Here is a 19,343-nt window from a genome sequence, read left to right as displayed (position 1 = left end):
GTAGACCTGCATTAGTAACGCCTTGTACTAAATCAAGCAGTTAGAAAGATTAAGTCCTTGATTTAGTAGATAACTTGAAGATAACTATTCTCCACAATCCATATCTGTTAACGATACGGTAGACGGGATTAGGGAATACCGCTGCCCACAAATAGCTAATATATGGAACCCCTCTGAAAGCTGCCTATTTATTAATTGTTCAAACACTAAATATAGCCTAGTATGCATTCATAAAGTGACAACCGTCTTGGCACTCTTCCTTATCTTCACTCTTGTGAGTACAGCCAATCAACTCCAAGGAAACGATATACATCTTCTATACTGGCTTCTTTGCGTACGCCAGCCAATAGCATGTCAAGTACCATTGTGCCCAGTAGGATGTTGGGTGTAGACCCCCCCCCACACACAAGTTTCACATTGTGCCCCAGTTAAGAGTTCAGGCAGGATTAGTTGTTAGTGAAGATAAAGGTCACTTTTATTCTACTGCCAGCCAAACTGTCAAATTTCATTCCTGGTTGGTTGTAGGAAACGCTGAACTCATCTGTGAATTCAGTTGTTAGCACATTTTTGTGCTTGGATAGTTTCTCCCCTACATTGTCAAGGCAAATGCCAGAGTGTGAATCATCCATTTCCTGGATTTCTTGCTTTTTAAAGTTTTTTGGGGGGTTTATTCTTTGGTTGTGTGATTGATTGGACTTAATGACATTCCATGTCCTTAGAGCCAGATCATAATGTCAGGAGTCGACGTGTCTTTCACCTGCCTTCGGTGAAGAGGCCTACTGTTGCCTCTTCAGACAAAACCAGACCAAGTCAAGGATCAAAGCCTTGATGATGAGGTGCTTCACAACAAAAAGAAGAGCCCGAGGCCTAAAACTCGGCCGACATAGCCCCCAGTGCCAAAGCGGTGCTTCAATCACCTTGTTGTAGAGGTGATTCTGCAGAGAGGAGTGCCAGCTTCTCTAAGGCCCCGTTTACACGAGACCACTCTTCAGTTCAGCTGTAACATTTTTGTTGCGATCCGGAGGCCCGTTTACACGACATCAGCGACCAGAGTCTCTCACGCCGTCACTTTTAAACCAGGTCTGAGTGAAACTTTTCTGTAAAAACCACTTCGAAGATGTGAAGTCCTCCTCTGGTGTGAAAACGCACGTCTGTAGGGTTTATTCTACTCATCCATGGGCAGATAAAAACAAAAACGATGGCTTTTACGCCGGAGTTTCAAGCGTCTGCCTAAATAAACCTTCCTTATTTTATTTGTAAGTAGTTCTTTAAATGTCCTGTGAGATGATATACTTACCCATGTATCAATAACAACTGGAACTTTCAATATCCAGCAAGTTATTTTCGAAATATACCGTCTATTAAACGAGTGCCTCCCGGATTAATTACGCTCTCTGCAGCTGCAGCTGTGAAGTTGCCGTTTTAACCCGATACTTGCTGGAAAGTGCAACGTCTCCCCTTTCAGAAACCGTTGGAATTTTTCAGATGGCGCTACGTGTGGCGGAATTACGGTACTGCAATTTTGGATGTGATGCCGGCGACGCGTCCCCGTATAAAAGGGTTAATCTGTTCAGTTTATAACAACTCTTGATGAGGAACATATGTGTTACATGAGCACTTTGTTTGCAATGATATGGAAGCTAAGGGTCAAAATTGCATGCATGTTGTTGACATGCTAAAAATCACACCGCCATCTAGTGGCCTGGCATGACAACTACAGTTGACTCGAGGTGTATTGGCAATGTTGTGTAAAGGTGGAACTTTCTCCAACTCAACATCCAAAAATACCGTCAGTTTCGGGCAACGGTCTCCCATAGCTCCCTTCTGGAAATGTGAACATTCCCTCTTCAGGTCAAATCTCGACCATAACTTGAACTTTAACTTACCGCTTTGTTCACAAGCGATGGTGGAACGGAGGAAGGCATCAGGGCCTCATGCGTCGTAATGCAGACGCTGCTCCTCTCTCAGCCGTTTCCTTCTTTTATTTTGGCTTTTCCAGTTAACACCACAGGATTATCTAGTAAATAATTCACTCACAGCTTCGCCCATGCCGGCCAACTTAGCCTAAGCTTTGCATTTGAACCTTAATTACCCCCGCACCAGCGCCCTGCTGCTTGGTCTTGGCTCTTTGTCCAGTTGTTTGGCTCATGGCTGAACTGTGCTGGAACATGCTGTTTGCTACAATACAGCTTATTAATACAGCTACTCTGCCAGTTTAATGGGGGGAGCACCAGTATGTGTATTTCATTGTATTAAAGGCCATTCCCTCCTGATTTCTAAACCCAGATATAATTCAGTTCTACATATTATTAAAAACATACCAGCCATTGTTTTTTTTTTTTCTTTTTATCCCTATGTTTTCCTATGTTCCTTTAGAAAATTGTAGTTTCGCCTCGTGTTTGCTACCTGCCGGATCATGAGGTATGCATCCGCCTCCAGATCTAATCTACCATTATAAAAACACATTTGCGATTAATGGCATAATTACGTTAGTTAGGGTCTACTAAATAAAAGGGGAACACGCTCGCGTGAAAATGACAACACACTGACATAGCTGATGTCTTAATCGCCGTGGCAGTAGGAGGGTTGGAAGAAAATGAAGGTTTGACTAATGATCACTTCATAATGACAGCCGGAGGCAGCAAAGCGGCTTCCTGTGTAGGCGAGGGAGAAACGGGGTGACGCTGGGAAGCAGAGATCATGGTTTCAGGGGAGAACACAAGAGACGAGCGCGGCTTGCCTCTCATTAAGCTCCATCCTTCTCAGTTTCCTCCACCATCCGGCTGGAGCTGTCCAGCAAAAATACCGACGGCTTAAAGTGGAGCGCAAGTTGAGGCGTCGGAGGTTTAGACTCCTCACAGTAGCTTCAAAATTGTGCTCCTGAAACAGTTTATCTTTGATGTTTCTCCTATTTTTATGTTATATACTAGAAAGTTCCTTTTATTAGAAGAGTTTCTGCAATCTGAGGAACTTGGTGGAGTTTTGAATTTGGCATTTTTCCAGTTCTGGATAGCTATGAAAAAGGAAATTCACTTGAGTTTAATTCAGTAATACAATACATCAATAAAAATGTGTTAAAATAGACACATGATTAATATCAATAGACAATATGCCTGGTACAATTTTCAGTAATTTCACTGAACTCTGTTTCAGAACCGCTCAGCATCCTGGGGGACGTAGGCAGAGGAAAAGGCTTTAGCGAGCTAGAACGGGTTTACCCGCTCTTTGGTTACCTAGCAACAACTCGTTGAGTAACTGTCGCAGCAGCAGCTTCAGGTTTTGCCACCAGGCCTCATAACTGCTTAAAAATAAAAAATAATGTCAAGTGAAAATTGGATAAAACAGGAAAAGTCACGTCACCAGTTTGTGTTTTAGATATTTAAAGCAAACGACAAAAACTCGAATCAATAATTATATCGACTTATGAAATGCTCAAATTGTGATAAGTTTTTCAGCCCTGTCATCCAGCTCTAGTGTTGTTTTACTTTAAGTATTATTTGTTAAAGAAAACAAGGCCTTGACTTAAAACGAGAGCAAAATCATATTAAATTAGCGATTTATCGACCTTCTTTCAAGGTCCAAATTTATCACCTTGAAATGATCTACTGTAAATCCATTCTTATTTATAGGGCTTGGCAATATGGACTTGAAGTTTTATAATATTTTGTGGTCCGAGTGTGATAACAATAAAATTAACAATGAGACAAGGAGCAATTATAGCCCCACAAACACAAATACAGCTCTTGAAAAAACATATTTGTAACTCTCTTCTTTAGGACACCAGTCACACAGGGAAGTATGATTTGTATCACTTAATCATATTTTCAAATGTATTATTTGTTGATGCTCCTATTGAACTGTTGAAAAAATTGTAAAAGTAACAATCTCAACACAGTTATGGGTTTTTAAAATATGTTTCTAATATTAATTGGAATTTATTGTGACGATAAATCAATATTCGTACAAGAAATTTATAGCGATAGATGATGCGATAAATGATGCGATAAATGGCCTCTCCTACCTCTCCGCTGCATTTTTGTCAAATTCTGACATGTTCAGAATGTATTTATTGTAGTTGCATTTCTGTGATTCATGTCTAAATTGTCTATTTTCAGTTTAATATACAAATAACTTGGTCTTACAAAAAAGTACATTTATATCATACTTGTCAGTCTTTAGAGATTTGGCGGTTAGTTTCCTTCTACTCTAGGTGGTGCTTCCTTACCACCTGCTTGCAGATTAAACTTTTAGTAGGCCTGCAGTGGCCAAATTAGACAGCAGGAAGTTTGAGGATTCTCCTGCTGTGCAGGGCAGCGGGGTCGTCCAAAAACTCTCCCAAACAGCAGAGAAAGGAGGGCGAGGTTTTATTGTTTTAGGGATAAAAGTTGTGCTCATTTCTGTTATCCACCAGCTTCAGATGCACCATATCTCACATTGGTTTCATTATCTCAGTATCAGCAGGTGGAATATTGCATTCACAAGCAGCTGCTGTTTCAACTGTAATGCTTTCACATTTTGCAGATCTGTATATTTTATATGTACAGTTAATTTCCACAGCAGGTGTTTTTCTTTATGAGATGCTAAAGCCAATTGAGTGTAGTGGTGACATTATGTACGTAAACAGTCAAACATTTGTGTTGATTTATAATCGACGTTGAGTCAAAAGAGTGTCAGTGCAAACTGACACTCTCTTTGTTGCAGAGAGTGTTGCAGTAAAACTTTGCCTGAAGTCCTGCAGCCCTGCTACTGTGTGGCAGGTGAAGAGATTTCCTCAAAATGAAAGAATGAATGAATATAACTATCTATTTTGTGTTAAGCACAGAATAAATACAGGCTTTCTCTTATTGCAGTTCAGTGCGGTATTGATGTACTTGCCACATTTTGTGCAGTCCTACTTTAAGTCCTATCACTGTTAATGCTGCTTTTGTTTTGTTTTTTGTTGGGTATTTGTTTTATAAAATTAAACATAGGTAATATTCTACCTTATATTTAAATCCACCAATTAAATAGTTGTCTAACCTCCAGTTCTTTTATTTTTGTAAAGTTCTTTCTAGGTCCCATTTTTTAAAATGGGACTTGGGCAATTATGCTATCAGGCTGACCATATGTAGTTTGTTTATTTATTTATTTATTTTTCCTGACATGACTTTTCGGTCGGGCAAAAGTTTTAGTTGCACGCAGATATCTTGATTGTAGTGTTTGACCTGTTGAGGCTACTGCTAAGTGGATGCTAATATGTTTTGCTAGCAAACTAGCTAGCTAGCTTTTTTGCAGCTGTCATAATAATAAGTAGAAATTTCTTGCCAGTTGGTTCGTTTTCACCGCTGGCTGTCCTCTGTCGCCAACCCATGTGATGCTAGGCACCATGAGCTGTGGGGGGGGGGGGAAACACAAAACTGCTGCCAAGAGCCGCAAACAGACAGCAGAAATATCAGTTTTTGCTTCGCTTGACTGTAACCCAGTCGAATGTCTCCTGTATTTAGTTTATTCAGTATTAAATTTCTTTCAAGATGGCATTATAAATGTCTTAAATTTGACTCACAGACAACCGATACCATAGTATGTTGTTGGTAGATGTTGCGGTCAGGATAAATGCAGTTTTTCCTCTCTCTGCTCCTTCTCATCTCTGCTTCCAGCACTCTGACCTTTGGCGTCTTGGCTACTGTAATCCGTGTCGGACGTGAGCATCTGCTGCTCCTTCCACCAGGCTGGGATGACATTGGCAGTGTGCAGGGTGTGAACTCGTGACACTTGGAACGGCCAGCAGTTATTGCAACCAAGCAGTTGTTTTCAGTCACACTAATAGAGTAATAATGTAGTTGTAATATACTGTGCAGCCTGAACCGCTACATACGTTTAGCTACTTTCAGCTCTCTTCAGACTGCAGTGGGAAAATAATCATTTGATATGTTAAAGAGAGATTTTTGTTCATTAAATGCTTTTCCACTAATAACGAATGGAGAGGCGTCATTTTTAATTATTAAACTGACTTTTTAAAAATACAGAAAATTGTATTTTAAATAAATAGTTATTGTATTTATTTTGGGACAAATATTTTATAGAAAAGTGGAAGTTATTTGATGCAGAAACTTTTTTTTTTAACAATTTCAGAGGTCAGATTGGGCTCTTAAAAAGGAATTAACAGGTTAGTGAGAAAATGGTATTTAAAAATAATACAAAATGATTTTTTAATCTTTAGATTTTATTTGAGTTGAAATGAGGTGAACTTTAAAAATCAGCGGTGTATCAAATTTTCATTTTCTCCCCATCACGTGTGTTTTATCAAGGATTTTTTGGGGGGTTTCTGCTTCAGCTTGTCTCGTGTTTTTCTTCCAAATATTTGTGATTTCAGAAAATCCTTTAACATGTTGGAAACATCTGTGAATGTACCGAGTCTTGAAAAGTGTGGACTTTTGAAGTAAAATGGGCAGGAGCCCTGGTTTGAACATGAACTGACGTGACGAGATCAAGATTCAAACGCCGCTACATTACAAAACCCATTTTCATACGCACATAATCATAAAACTCGGATGTCTTCAAGTGCTAAACAAGGAAGTTAAGGCGCTTATAACCGTTGGAGACCATTACTCGGCATCAGCTGCTCTAATTAGTTCCTGTTTGTGATCAGCGTAATGCCACATTTGGTGCCGGTTCTGGCATTTTGCTTTCACGTTTAATTTCACACATTGTATAATAGTCCCTTTTAATTCTGCCTTAGGATTCAGGACTAATGTCTGCCTTTTTGTTTTGACTCTTTATTCATCTTGTGCCTGGGCTGTCTCCGTTTTCCTTCAGAGTTATTAGTTTCATTTTCCTCGCGCAGCTCAAGGAACGCCATCGGAAGACTTTTACTGTTAAATCAGCGCTGACAGCTCTGAGGTTGGCTCCGGGCCCGGACACGGCCGGTGTGGACCGGAGCCAGGGAGCTGCTGTTGAGCCGAAGGCCCGGCCAAACCGGTGACCCTCTGAGGATCAAAGCAGAAGCCAGCACATGTTGAACCGTGCCGCTAAATACGTTGGTAGCGGGTTATCGGTCAGAGACACGGGTCTGGATTGGCCTGGAGAGAAAACGTAGCGGCTCTCACAGGAAGCTTGGCTTGTTAGGAAAACAGGCTTAAGGAGTCACAGGAGTTTCTGACTGCAACATGCTGCCATTTACTGTTAGCTTAGCAGGGGCTAAAGGTTAGCATTAACGCTGAATGAATGACCAGGAGGAAATGTGTTTAAGTGAAAAGTGTTTCTTTAAAGCGAGGTTTCATTATAAATTGGCTGTTTTTGTTTCCTTCCAGGTACAGAGTGATGTGTGCTAACAGCAGCAGCAGCACCGTCGGTTCACTCTGCAGGAGAAGCTGACATGTAGAAACACAGGCTGTAGAAACAGACAATTTACAGCTGAGCCTGTTCAGTGGATGTAAATAAACATGTCACTCTGACCGGGTTCTGGTTCTGTCTGGGAAAAGTCTGGAATCTGGTTTCAGTCCTGGAAAAGAAGAAAAAATATGAGAACCACTTTCCTCAATCCCTTTTTTCCATATTTTATTCCTTTGAGGGGTGCGCTCCACCTCTATTCCTCCTCCTTTTCTTCTGTCCATCCGTCTTTGTGTTCTTTCTCATGTCTTCCTTTCCCTACCGGGGCCGTCCTTACTTACTTGCTTCCATCTTTTTCTTCCATTGTTTCCTTTCTTTTGTTCTACTTTAATACCTTGTCCATCCTTTCTTCTTTTTCTGTCATTTTTCTTTCTCTTGTCTTTCTTTCAACTTTCGACTTCCCTTTCCTTCCTCCCTTTCTTTACATTTCCCTCGTTTTGTTTTACTGTCCTTCCTTTCTTCCTTCTTTACTTTCTTTTGTCCTCCTTCCATTCCTTTTGTTCTACTACCCTCTACTTTCTTCTTTCGTCTGTCCTTATCTTCCTCCTTTTTGTTTCACCTTGTTTTCCTCCTTTTGTTCTTTCTTTCTTTCCTCCTCGTCTTCTTTCTTCCGTCCTTTCCTTCCATCTGCCCTTCTTCTCCTTTTCTCCTGTCATTCCTTCCTTGTCTGTTTCTTTCCAAAGAATTATAAATCAAATCAACTTTGTTGATTTTTACTTGAATAAGGCTGTAAAACTGTGCTGTGTTGTGGGATGTAACAGTGATGTAACGTATCTGAGAAAGTAACACTGTGTAGGTAGAACGGTTTGAGTGCGGATGACGGTGAGGAGAGGATCACCTCTTCTCTCATGCAGCTACATGCGAAGGGGTTCATGTTCCACGCCTCCCGTGTTCACAGCACACAAACACACCCGTGCAACACGCAGACACATCCATCACGGTCTTTGTCTCTGCTTTCCATTCAGCTGTCGTCCCCGGTTTAACAGACGGGCAGAACGGGGCCTGAATAATTCTCCGTTGCTTCTCAACCCTGTGTGAATTCACACCAGAGAGCTCAGAAGCCTGTTGTCTAATGAAACTGGCATCAGGGCCCAGAGAGTGGTGTGAGTGTTGGAGACAGAGAGAGTGGGAGGGAGATAATGGAGAGAGAGGCAGGTGAAATTGTGATAGATGGAACGAAGGGGGAGGGAGACTAATGAATTGAGTTAGCGTTCAGTTTTAGTTAGTGAGATGGTGTGACGTGCAGATATAGCCAGAGGGAAAAGAGTGAAGGCTGTGAAAGGACAACGGTGTGTTTTGCAGTAGTGGGGGTTTATGTTTTGAGTGTCTGTGTTGGACGAGGTTGACGCGATCGCTTCCCAAATAAATACACCTCATTTTGGCCAATTAGTTCCACATAAGCACTTCCTGGCTTCCCTAAAGCGCCTTCTGATTAGTGCCGCTCCAGCGTCATGTGACGCAGGCCGTGTTGCACCAACGGCTTTCTGCACCTGACGTTTTTGGAAAGCAGCAGCTGTGAACATGGGCAGAGAAGCACCGCAACGCGAGATAAGGCGGCGTTTAGGGCGAAGGGGAGGAGAGTACGGTGGATAACACCATGACAAAAGGGAAGTGTTGGCGAGAGCCGAGCGCTCGAGAGTGTGAAACGTGTGGAAAACGTGCGTACAGATGGTAAGAGGAGAGTTTGGATGGAGCAATCAAAGGAAGATTAGAGAAAACACAGCCTGACATTGATGAATGAGAACAAACAGATGGTTAGGTAGGAGGAGGGGCTTATGGGAAGACGGAGTGAGTGATGGAGCGGAAAGGAGACGGAGAGAGGAATTCCTGTTTTACGTGCGATCTTAAGGTTGTTGGAAGACACTAAGTTTGCAGGATTTCTCAAGGTTAAACAGCACATTGCTATTGTTAGAATCTAATCGAAATGCTTGGTATGTACAATAGACGTTCATTTCAACCAATTTCAACAATAGAAATAATTCCCGGTCAATGTCTTGCAAAAGTACTTTAATGAGGATGTTGTATCATTGCGTAAGAAAGTATTACGAAACTAGAAACTATCTAGAAATTGAGTAGTGTATGGATGGGGTCATGTATGATGGTATTTCGGTCAGCAACCTCCTTCCCTCAACAAACCTTTGAAGGTGGGTCTTCCAGCAAAATTGGCTCAAAGCACAAAACCTGAAAACCTCAGGAGTGACTTTGTAAGAATCACCTCAATGTCCTGGAGTGGCGTAGCAGGAGTCTGAACCCAGTAACGTCCCTGACACCTGAAAGATCTGGAGACAATCTGGATTGGACCAAAATCTCTGCTGCAGTGAGTCCATATCTGGTCAAGAACTGCAGGAAATGTCCCACCTTTTTAATTATAAACAAAGTTTTCTTTTTCAAGTAACTTCTATTTTTCTGTTAGATCAAAAACTTATTTCATGTAATAAAACAAATTATTTAAAAATTAATACATTATACATTTCTTTAGATTCCATCTCACACAGTTGAGGTGAACCTACGATGACAATGACAGACCTCTCCATTCCACTCTGTCTTCACTGGCTCTGTGTATCCAGAGATCACGTTTTCTCCCATTCGTCTCCACAAAATAGTTCAAACTCTGCTGCTGTGAACATCTGTTTTTAGGTCTTGCCACAGATTCTCACTGGGCTTTGATTTAAAAAGTTCAACATGGGAAAGGTGGTGGTCTTGCTTCCACTTTTCCATGAAAGCCAGGTTTGTGGAGAGAACAAAAGGTTTTACGAGTCCTGCCGCACTCCTTTTACTTAGCCATAGTCCTCTAACTCCATATCTTCGTCTCGGTTCTGATTTTTAAGCGTAGCTGCAGTTGAAAGCAACAGACTGGATGGAAGCTGAGCGGGATTTTGCGCCGCAGAACAGGGGTATCTGCTCCATTAGCAGCCAAAGCCAATCAGTCAGGAAGACAGCCAGGACATCCTGCCATTATTGCCGCCTGCCTGACTGCAGTGTATATTTAGAGATTTAGAGGCTTTGCTCCATGACGACAATAATGCTGCAGCGGCTGCATGAAGCTGGGCTTCTGAATGGAGTCATGGATAAGAAGGGATGGTGGAGAGGTTTGGGAAATCTAGTGTTGCATACAGTTGCCGAGAGGAAAGGATGCAGGACGTAACGGGCAATGCCTTCAGCTTTTACCATTGAAATGTAACAAATGCTGATCTGATAGGATCACTCTCGCTACGTTTTTATCACAAAACAATACCTGTCTCATCATGGGTCTGAGACCGGTATTCCAGGAGCCATATCGGCACAGATTGGTCTCATCATCCACAAGGAGAAAACCAAAATCCTTCTGATCAACGCCAGTTGCATCAACCCAATCACCCTAAATGGTAGTCCTCTGGAGGAAGAAGTACTGTCTTTCATTATCAACCAGCCAGGTGGAACACCTGCAGATGTCAAGACATCCGGCAAACCAGGAGTCGCCTTTGTTCAGCTCAAGAATGTCTGGGCATCGAGAGAGCTGACCCTGACCTTAAGATCCAACTTTTCAACTCCCGTGTGACTTCATTACCGCTGCATGAGGCTGAAATCTGGAGGATTTGTCTTTCTGAAAGCTTCAAATAGACAAAACCAGACATTCCTGATCAGCCGTCTCAGTAGGATTCTGTACACTGGGTAGGACAACCTTTGCGATCTGCCAACAGCAAACAGGCTCTCAGGCAGAACCCCCATGGCAAGCAAAAGAGAGGCTGTCTAAGAAAAGCCTGGAGACAAAACCTCGAGGCAGACGTCAATATGATGGGACCTACTATAAAGATTAAACCAGAAAAGATATCTGTGGAGTTCTAATGACACTGTGCTTTGAAGACGCATAATATCGCCTTTTTAATAATTAACATCAAATTTTAACAAGTTACAGAACTCTTAACATTCCCAAACTTTTTTTCTTTACTTTTTGGCTTCTATTTCTTGTTTCAAAAGTTAAAATAAAGCACAACAGCCCACAAAGAGGAGGAGAACCCATGTTCAAAAATTGATACGTTGTTTCACCACTCTCTTTATCTTGGGGGAGGGAGTCGGTGTCACAGTTCTCATCTTGAAATGAAAGTGCATGTCAAAGAAACTTTGCTAGACATGTCTTCTCACTGTTTTATAGAGTACACCGTTTATGCAAGACCTTAAGTATGCCCATACTAAGACCATTTATCCATGTAAAAAGGAACTCTTCATCACAGTAGCAGCTTAAAAATAAGTCTGGTAATTTCTTATATTGAGCATTTAAAGATTCTGGGTACAACGTTCCCAGATGGTATGTAGTGAAGATGTGTCTCTAGTTATTTTTCTTTTTAGCCTTTGTTCTTGCAGCTTTTCTGTTCCCGCCCCACCAGGTATCCACTCATCTCTCTTCACCTCCAGTCAGATGAAATGGATTAGCCCAAAGTCCATCAGTAAAATCAACCAATGGGCCGTCCCAGTCGATGGATATTTTCAGTAGACTTTTTCTTTTATTACATCATGAGATCCTCACATTTGACCCGTGGCAGGTGCCAATTTCCACCCCTGGCATTAGTGGTCCATGTCCTGTCCAGGTGTGACTGTACAGGTGAACCTGACGTTGGGGTGTGTTTTGTCCAGGTAATTCCCAGCTCGGGGCGACCATCGTGGACGCCTTGGACACCCTGTACATCATGGGTCTACATGAAGAGTTCAAGGACGGCCAGGAGTGGATCGAGCAGAATCTGGACTTCAGTGTGGTGAGCAACAACCTTCCTTCTACTCTGCAAAATTGTCTTAGGAGCTTTTATTAAATTGGGGACTTCCTTTTTTGGGAGAATATATTCAGCCGTAGACTTTGCTTGTTACAGAAACACGAGCTGCTGTTTGATTCAGAGGATTTTCGCCAAAGAAATGAAATCCCAAGCGTCTCCTTTCGTTTTGCCAATCTATTCAGTTACCTGCTGGCTGTGATGGAGCCGTGCCTGATTGACTTTAACTCATGCTAATTTGTTGGGCTTGCAACAAGCCATTTTGTGCAATTATCTGATAATATGCAGATGTTGCCAGGCTGTGATGGATGAAGCCTCTGTTTTCTCCCTTGTTAACACCCCACCGTCACCTCTGAGGTAATCTGCCCCATTTAGGGTAGAATCATTTCAGTGACATGTCATGTTGTCATGAAGAACTGAAACAATAAGACGCATCACTTTGGGCTGCTTAACCATTAAGACGAATCTTAGTCATATTTATTTTTGATTAGGCTTTAAATCAGTATTGTAGGTATGCGAAATTTTCAGGGTTTGTCAATCCTCTCTCCGGCTCATCTGATTTATTTCCTGCTCCAGTTCTCCTTTTGTTACCAGATGTCTCCTTTTTTTTATGTTTCTCTTTTATAACTTTCTTTAACCTTTTATAGTTGCTTTTCTCTGCTGAAATGTTCTTTTTTTTTGGGTGTAATGTTCACTCTGCCTACCGTTTCTTCTTCTCAGTAATACTAAATGTTAACAGTTTGATTTTTTATTTCTTTTCCCTCCTCATCTGCTACGTCCGTCTCGTCTTTTTATTCTCCATCTGTTGGACTGTCAGTTTTTCCCCCTCTACAAACAGCAGTCCTTCTTTGCATTGTGTTCTTTGTTCCTCCGCCCTACGGTCTGTCTTGTTCCTAAACTCATGTGTCTTTTTTATCTTCTCCTCCTGTCATGCAGTCTTTTCTAAGAGAACTTACAAATCTCACACTTTTTCACATTTTGGTCCATGAAAAGCATGTACTTTAATACGTTTTTTTTTTTATTTACTTATTTTTTGTTTTTTTAAATTCAATTAAATTTCATTTTGGAATCTGTTATTTTTTAATTTGAATTGATTTATTGTGATTTTAAGTTTTCAGATAGTTGTGAAGTTTTTTTTGAGTGGGGCAAAAATAAGCTTATTTTAGGGGAACATCGACATGAAAATTTGGACCAGTATAAATAGCCAATATTAATAACTGCTATGTACAGTTTTGCATGCATTTCCTTTTGACATTGTAAGATGACTTTCCTGTTGTGATTTCTTCACACAGTCCCACACTGGAAGTTGCACTCTGTGACTTATTCAGAGGTTTTATGTTGTTTTTGGTGCAGTGCCACCGCAGGCGAGGAGGAAATATGTTGTTGAAATTGTTTGGTTCTTCTGACCCAGTGCCGTGTGAAAGCGAACCGTACCAACTGAAAAATGTTGCAAATGTTGCAATTTTAGTTCTCAATCGAACCCAGTCTACCCGACTATCAGGTGTGAAAAAACCCTGTAATCACATGTAGTTGGTAAACAGAGTCCACCTGTGTGGAAATAAATCTCATTTTAAATCACATGAATCCTTTTTTTGCTTCTTCCTGTGATTTTCTCGACTCCCCCCTGTCCGTCAACCACAATTTGACTGCCCACATTTGGTTATCTCTTCACCTCTCTCTGCCTCCGCTTCATCCCTCCTTTTCTATCGACTGACTACCGAGCTTGTTAGTCTCCCTCCTGAGGCAGTCGCAGGGCAGGTAGGCAGAGGCGGCTCTACCAGCCTGACACTTGGAGGGCTAATTAACCTCCAGATCACTGTGGTCAAGCCATGAATGGAAGGAGCAAGGTCAAGACATAGCCAAGGATGAGTTTTTTTTTTGTTTTTTTTAATGAGAAGATGTCAGTTTTGTGCTATGAGTCAACATTGATGAGGGTAGGTTTGACACAAACTCCAGCAGTTGGGTTTTAAAGGTCAAAGATGCTGTCTATTGGCCGTCAGAGAGAGAAAAGCCTTATGAGAGTTACTAAAAAGGAAGGAGTAGAAATGTGTTGAAGGGAAAGACTTGTTTTTTCAGTCTTGGATTGGCAGTCAAATCGAAAGATCTATTAAAATTTAAAACTTGCTTCTGGAAACACCAGCACCCAGGTCGGCGGCAGCCCGACAGCAACAGGAGGACGCAAGTGGAGAGGGATGCAAACATTCTGGTGTGAAGCATTAAGAAGGCAGCAGAAGAGGAAGAGAGCCTCTTTGATTCTACAAGAGGGAGTGAAGAGGAGAGATTAGGGGATGGAGAGGGAGGAGAAGAGAGGGATGAGGCTTGAAGCTTAAGCTGGAGGAGGAGGGAGGCGTGTCACTGCGTTCATTAAGGACTCGGATTCATACCTGCATGCATTAGGCAGAGGAGAGTTGGGTGTTTCTCTCAGATGGTGCAGCATGATGGAAAGATTTGGGTTTATTAGGATGACATCACTCGACCTCTAGGCCTGTCACGATAAAAGATTTTACTGGACCATAAATTGTCCCAGATATTACTGCAATAAATGATAATATTGTAGTTTTAAGACCATTTTCAAATAAAATAATTGCATAAATATGCAAGTACAAGTCTTGTCTCAATAACAGATTTTACTGGATGATAATAAAATGATGATAATATTGTTGTTTGGAGACCATTTTCAAGTGTTACGGGCATAATAATGTGAGTTTGCTCTTTCAGACTCTAATAAACTTTATTTGGTAACACTTTATTTGAAGGGGTGTGCATAAGACTGACGTGACACTGTCATAAACATGACATAACACCTGTCATGAACATCAAGAAGTCTTTATGAATTTTTGGGACAGTTGTCATGAAGTGTCATTCGGTAAATAATGACACTTAATGCAAAGTTGCTCTAAATGTTGCATTAAAAGTGCCAACTTTGCATTAAATTATAATTTACAAAATCATGCAAAGTTGGCACTTTTAATGCAACATTTAGAGCAACTTTGCATTAAAAGTGTCATTATTTACTGAATGACACTTCATGACAACAGTCCTAAACATTCTTAAAGACTCCTTCATGTTCATGACAGGTGTTATGTCATGTTTGTGACGGTGTCATGTCAGTCTTATGAACACCCCTTCAAATAAAGTGTTACCCTTTATTTTTGTACAGAACAATCCACACTAAAACTAGAAGACATTTTAAATATTCAAAGTGAAGCACAGCAAACAAAAACAATAAATAAGGAAAACTACCCTTCAAAAAAAAGTATCAGCCATCAGAATGGAAATGATAAATTTCATTTCAATCTATTATGTGATTAATTGCTTGTTGCGACAGAGCTACTTCCTGCTGTCGTGGTCCTTTGCTAATCAGGTTTGGATGGATGGCAGTCTGAACAGCCACAGAGGCCTGGCAGTGTAATCAGGAATGGCATCAGGTTGAGCTCTTGCATCACAGATCGTTTGAGCCCTAAAGGTTGCAGCTGTGTCCGGCCCGCATTAAAGAGCTCCAAGGCTGGCAGTTTGGATTTCCATTTAGGCAATTGAAAGCATCACTCCTAGTCTAGTTTAATTACTCTTCTGTGCCTGCACAAGAGGCACTGTAATTCTCCTGGCTTCTCCCTTCAGGGGGTCACCACGGTAACTCCTCTGCCTCCATCTCTCTCCGCCGGCGTCCTCCTCTGTCACACCAACCGTCTGCATGAGCCGCCGTTCTTCTCGAACTTCCTCTCCAGTCTCTTTGACATGAACTTTTGCTCTGATGGACTCGTGTCCGTTTTGCTCCCAGTGGGACTCTGAACATCTCCAGCTCTGTCTTTATGTTGGTGCCTTTCAGCAGGTCTCACCATCAACCTCTGACCTTCACTCCTTCAGCTCTGCTTCTTTGAAAAATCACCCTTGAAGTCGGGCTCTGTCCTGGCTTTACTCTCTCCATCCATCTCTCTTGTGTACCAACCAAACTTTTCCATTGGTTGGTTGGTCTTCTCCACCAACAGGACCTCTAGTCCTAGCAGCATTCCCCTTCTTGATTCTACCGACTTTCATGCTTCTTCTTTTGTGTCTTTGTGACCTTAAACTGTTTAATCTTATTTTGGTCTCAGCCAGTGTTTCTCAAGTCCGTCCTCATGGACCACTGTCCTGCATGTTTTCTGTCTCACTTGCTGTAGAAGCCTTTTAATTTCTCACTTATTCAAGTCAGGTGTGTTGCAGAAGAGAAACACATAAGACACGCAGGGCAGTGGTCCCTCAGTTATCCACCTACTGTCTTCCACCTTCTTCATCAGTGCAGTCATGTCAAGTTTATTTGTATTGCACATTTCAGCAACAAGGCAGATCAATGTGCTCACATTGTGAAAATATCCTAAGCATCAATCATATAGTCAACGGTTGTGAACACTCGACAAAATCAGTAACATTTTGTCAAGTGCCATCAATAAAATCATCAGTACACATCAGATATGTTGGTTAATGTTTCGTTTATTATGGTTTAAAGCAACTTTAAACAGGTTGGTTGTTAGTGTTGATTTAAAGGGACTCAGTGTTTTGGGTGTTCTGCAGTTTTCTGGTAGTTTGTTCCAGATTGAAGCTGAATGCTGGTTCTGGTTCTGCTTTGCATCCCCAGAACCAGAAGACCTCAGAGGTCTGGAAGTTGAAACAACAGCAGCAGATCTTTAATGTATTTTGATGATTTTTAAACCAACAACATCATATTGTCTCATCATTAAATTTGAATTAGACCTGCTTATCACCCCGTCCACAAACCTTACAAATCATGATTGATTGAATAGCTGCCATGCTGGCAGTGAGCACAACGAGGACTGTCAAGTGTCCAGGTTGGACCCTGACACCGTAGCTCGACTTCACCTGATGGATGCGTCGGCAGGAGGTCTGCATCCACCTTCAGCCTCCAGGTTAATAGACTTGCTTAACAATCTCATCAATCACCCGTCTGAGGGTGAGGAGTTAGATCGGCCGAAGCAGTAGATCAGGAGAAATTATCTCGAGCTGTCGAGTCCATTCTTGCCAGTCCAGGACGGGGGGAAAGACGTACAGTAAAGGAACCAAACTCGGGTCTCCTGCTCTAACCGTTTTGCCACTCGGCGCCCCTGAAATGAACTGTGATGGTTTGACGCATTTAAAGCTGTAATCTTTGACTCTGCTAAGCTTCGTGTCCCTGTCATTCCCCTTTCCGTTCGCAGCTTTTCGTTACCTGCGACAGACGATTGTCAGTGGGAAAAAAAATCCCCAGTCTGCTTGGTTTCCTTGCCACCTGGCTTGATAAGCTGCTGCTGAATTGAGTATTTTGGCTGAGACGCCTGGCTGACACATTCCTCAATTGTCATCAAATCTGACCGAGTTTATGTCAGATTTAGTCTTCTAGTTATGAATGAGAGATATGGTACTTCCTGGACTTTTCAGGAACACTACAGAGCGAATTGACGGTGTATCTATAGAAGAGTCAACCTGTTTGGACACATCACTGCGTGTGTTCACCTTAAACAACCTCCAATTTCCTTTCATGTTCATCATTTACCACCTAAATATTCTGAAATAATCTTTTTTCATGAAATGAAGTAAAACTTACAGGTATCATATGACATATTAATTATGCCTTTGTATACTGTGCGAGCCAGTTTGCTATTTCAGTCTCTTCTTTCACATAAAAGCTTTTTTTTTTGTCTTGCCGTATTTTTCTTTCTGCCCATTTCCTTGTCTATTTCTTTTTGTCTGTCTTTGTATTTTTTTATTTTTGTCTCTTTCTTTCTATCTCTTTGATTATGTGCAGTTCTGTCTTTTTTCTGTCTTTTATTTCCTTGGATCTGTCTTTGTCTGTCTTTGTTTTTCTTTCTTCGTCTTTGTGGAGGTAGATTTAAGAAGAGGTGGTGAGAAGATGCCTCTCATATCCCAGAATAGTCTTCTCTTTCCCCATTTTTCTGCCTCCCTACAATGTTTCCATGATTGGCAAACGGCTGGAGGTTCATTCATTAAGGACTCGGTCCTCACAAACTGCTGAGTAGTCCTGTTTTGTTTTCTGGAGATGACACCACTTTGTGGGTTTTTATTTGTTATTTGGTTGTTGGGAGCAAATTCATTCCCTTGCTTATCTCTGGTGCGCCTGCAAGCCCACAGCTGGTGCAACTCCCCGCCTGCAGCAGGCTCCACGTAGGAGCAACCAACCGTGGTGCTGACGGAACGTCCCATGTTCTATCAGTTTGGATAGTTGGGGCGTAAGCTCTTCAATTAGAAGAGAGGGAGCAGGCATGCATTATCAATAACATCCCCACAGAGACAGACAAGTGTGAGCAGAACAGACTGAGCCACATGCCCAGACACACTGCAGCCACCATGTTTTTTTTGCCTTTAGCAGAAATGTTACAGACATTTGCTCTAAAACTTTCTCAACTTTCATGTGACCTACTCTTCCAACTAGAGCCACTTAGAGCTGAACTCACTTTGAGTTTATCATGTAAAAAAAAAAAAAAAAGTCGTCATTACGTTTAAAGGTCTACTAGAGGTTGTTCCACTCTTGAATGCATCTGTGGACAACACTGATTGAACTGAATAAGGAGACCTAGCTTTAGATTTATAAAAAAGACATGGCATGTTGAATATAGTCTCCATATTTCTGCATCATTCTTTGTAGTTTTTTACTCCATTTTAAATATTTGAATGAGTTAATCGACTTACAATTATTTGTCGATTTAATGGTTTGGTAGATTAAAATTAGTTCAAATTTTTGATTAACTAAAAATGTCCGCTCTGACCCTATTTTAGTCTTGTAGTTTGGCCTCCGGACAGAAGAGGGTGCTGCTGGTCGTCCTTAAACGGAACCAGTTGGTACAGAAATAAAGATGGCGGGGCCATACCAGAATGGGAAAGAGAGACTGTCCAAACAGAATTCGGTGTTGGATGCAAAATGCATTTTATGCAGCTGTGGTTAGAAATATAAACACTTAACAAACTACTTAAGTTATCAGCATTGATTCAGCCGGGCTACTTAACAGAGCTATGACGGCATATTAGAACCATTGTTGAAAGAAAAAAAAAAGAGAAACTTTCCGATGAGAAATTCAGACATTTTGAGATTGATCTCGGATATTTTCTAGGAAAAAGCTCGGAAATTTCTCTGATCCAAAAGTCAAACTTTTTATTTAAACTGAGAAACATTCCAAAAGTCAAAAGGTTTACACTTTTACACTTAATTTCAGATTTTTAGTTTTTTTCCATCTACAGTGACCCTAA

The 19,343-nt window shown here is 41.4% G+C and overlaps 1 protein-coding gene across 2 annotated transcripts in view; it reads left to right on the top strand.

Annotated features, from left to right (window-relative positions):
• Positions 1-19,343, top strand: part of man1a2 (mannosidase, alpha, class 1A, member 2) — a 119,850-nt gene that overhangs the window by 50,559 nt on the left and 49,948 nt on the right. For both annotated transcript variants that reach the window (XM_015043580.1, XM_015043581.1), the window contains exon 5: positions 11,980-12,098. In XM_015043580.1, coding sequence (XP_014899066.1) covers positions 11,980-12,098 — 119 coding nt within the window. The remainder of the gene's footprint in view (positions 1-11,979; positions 12,099-19,343) is intronic.

This window comes from Poecilia latipinna, unplaced genomic scaffold, assembly GCF_001443285.1.
Source record: "Poecilia latipinna isolate Pla-1442-1.1 unplaced genomic scaffold, P_latipinna-1.0 Scaffold640, whole genome shotgun sequence".
In the NCBI taxonomy this organism is placed as follows: Eukaryota; Metazoa; Chordata; class Actinopteri; order Cyprinodontiformes; family Poeciliidae; genus Poecilia; species Poecilia latipinna.
The sequence above is the reverse complement of the archived record's forward strand: the minus strand, read 5'-3'. Positions and strand labels throughout refer to the sequence as shown.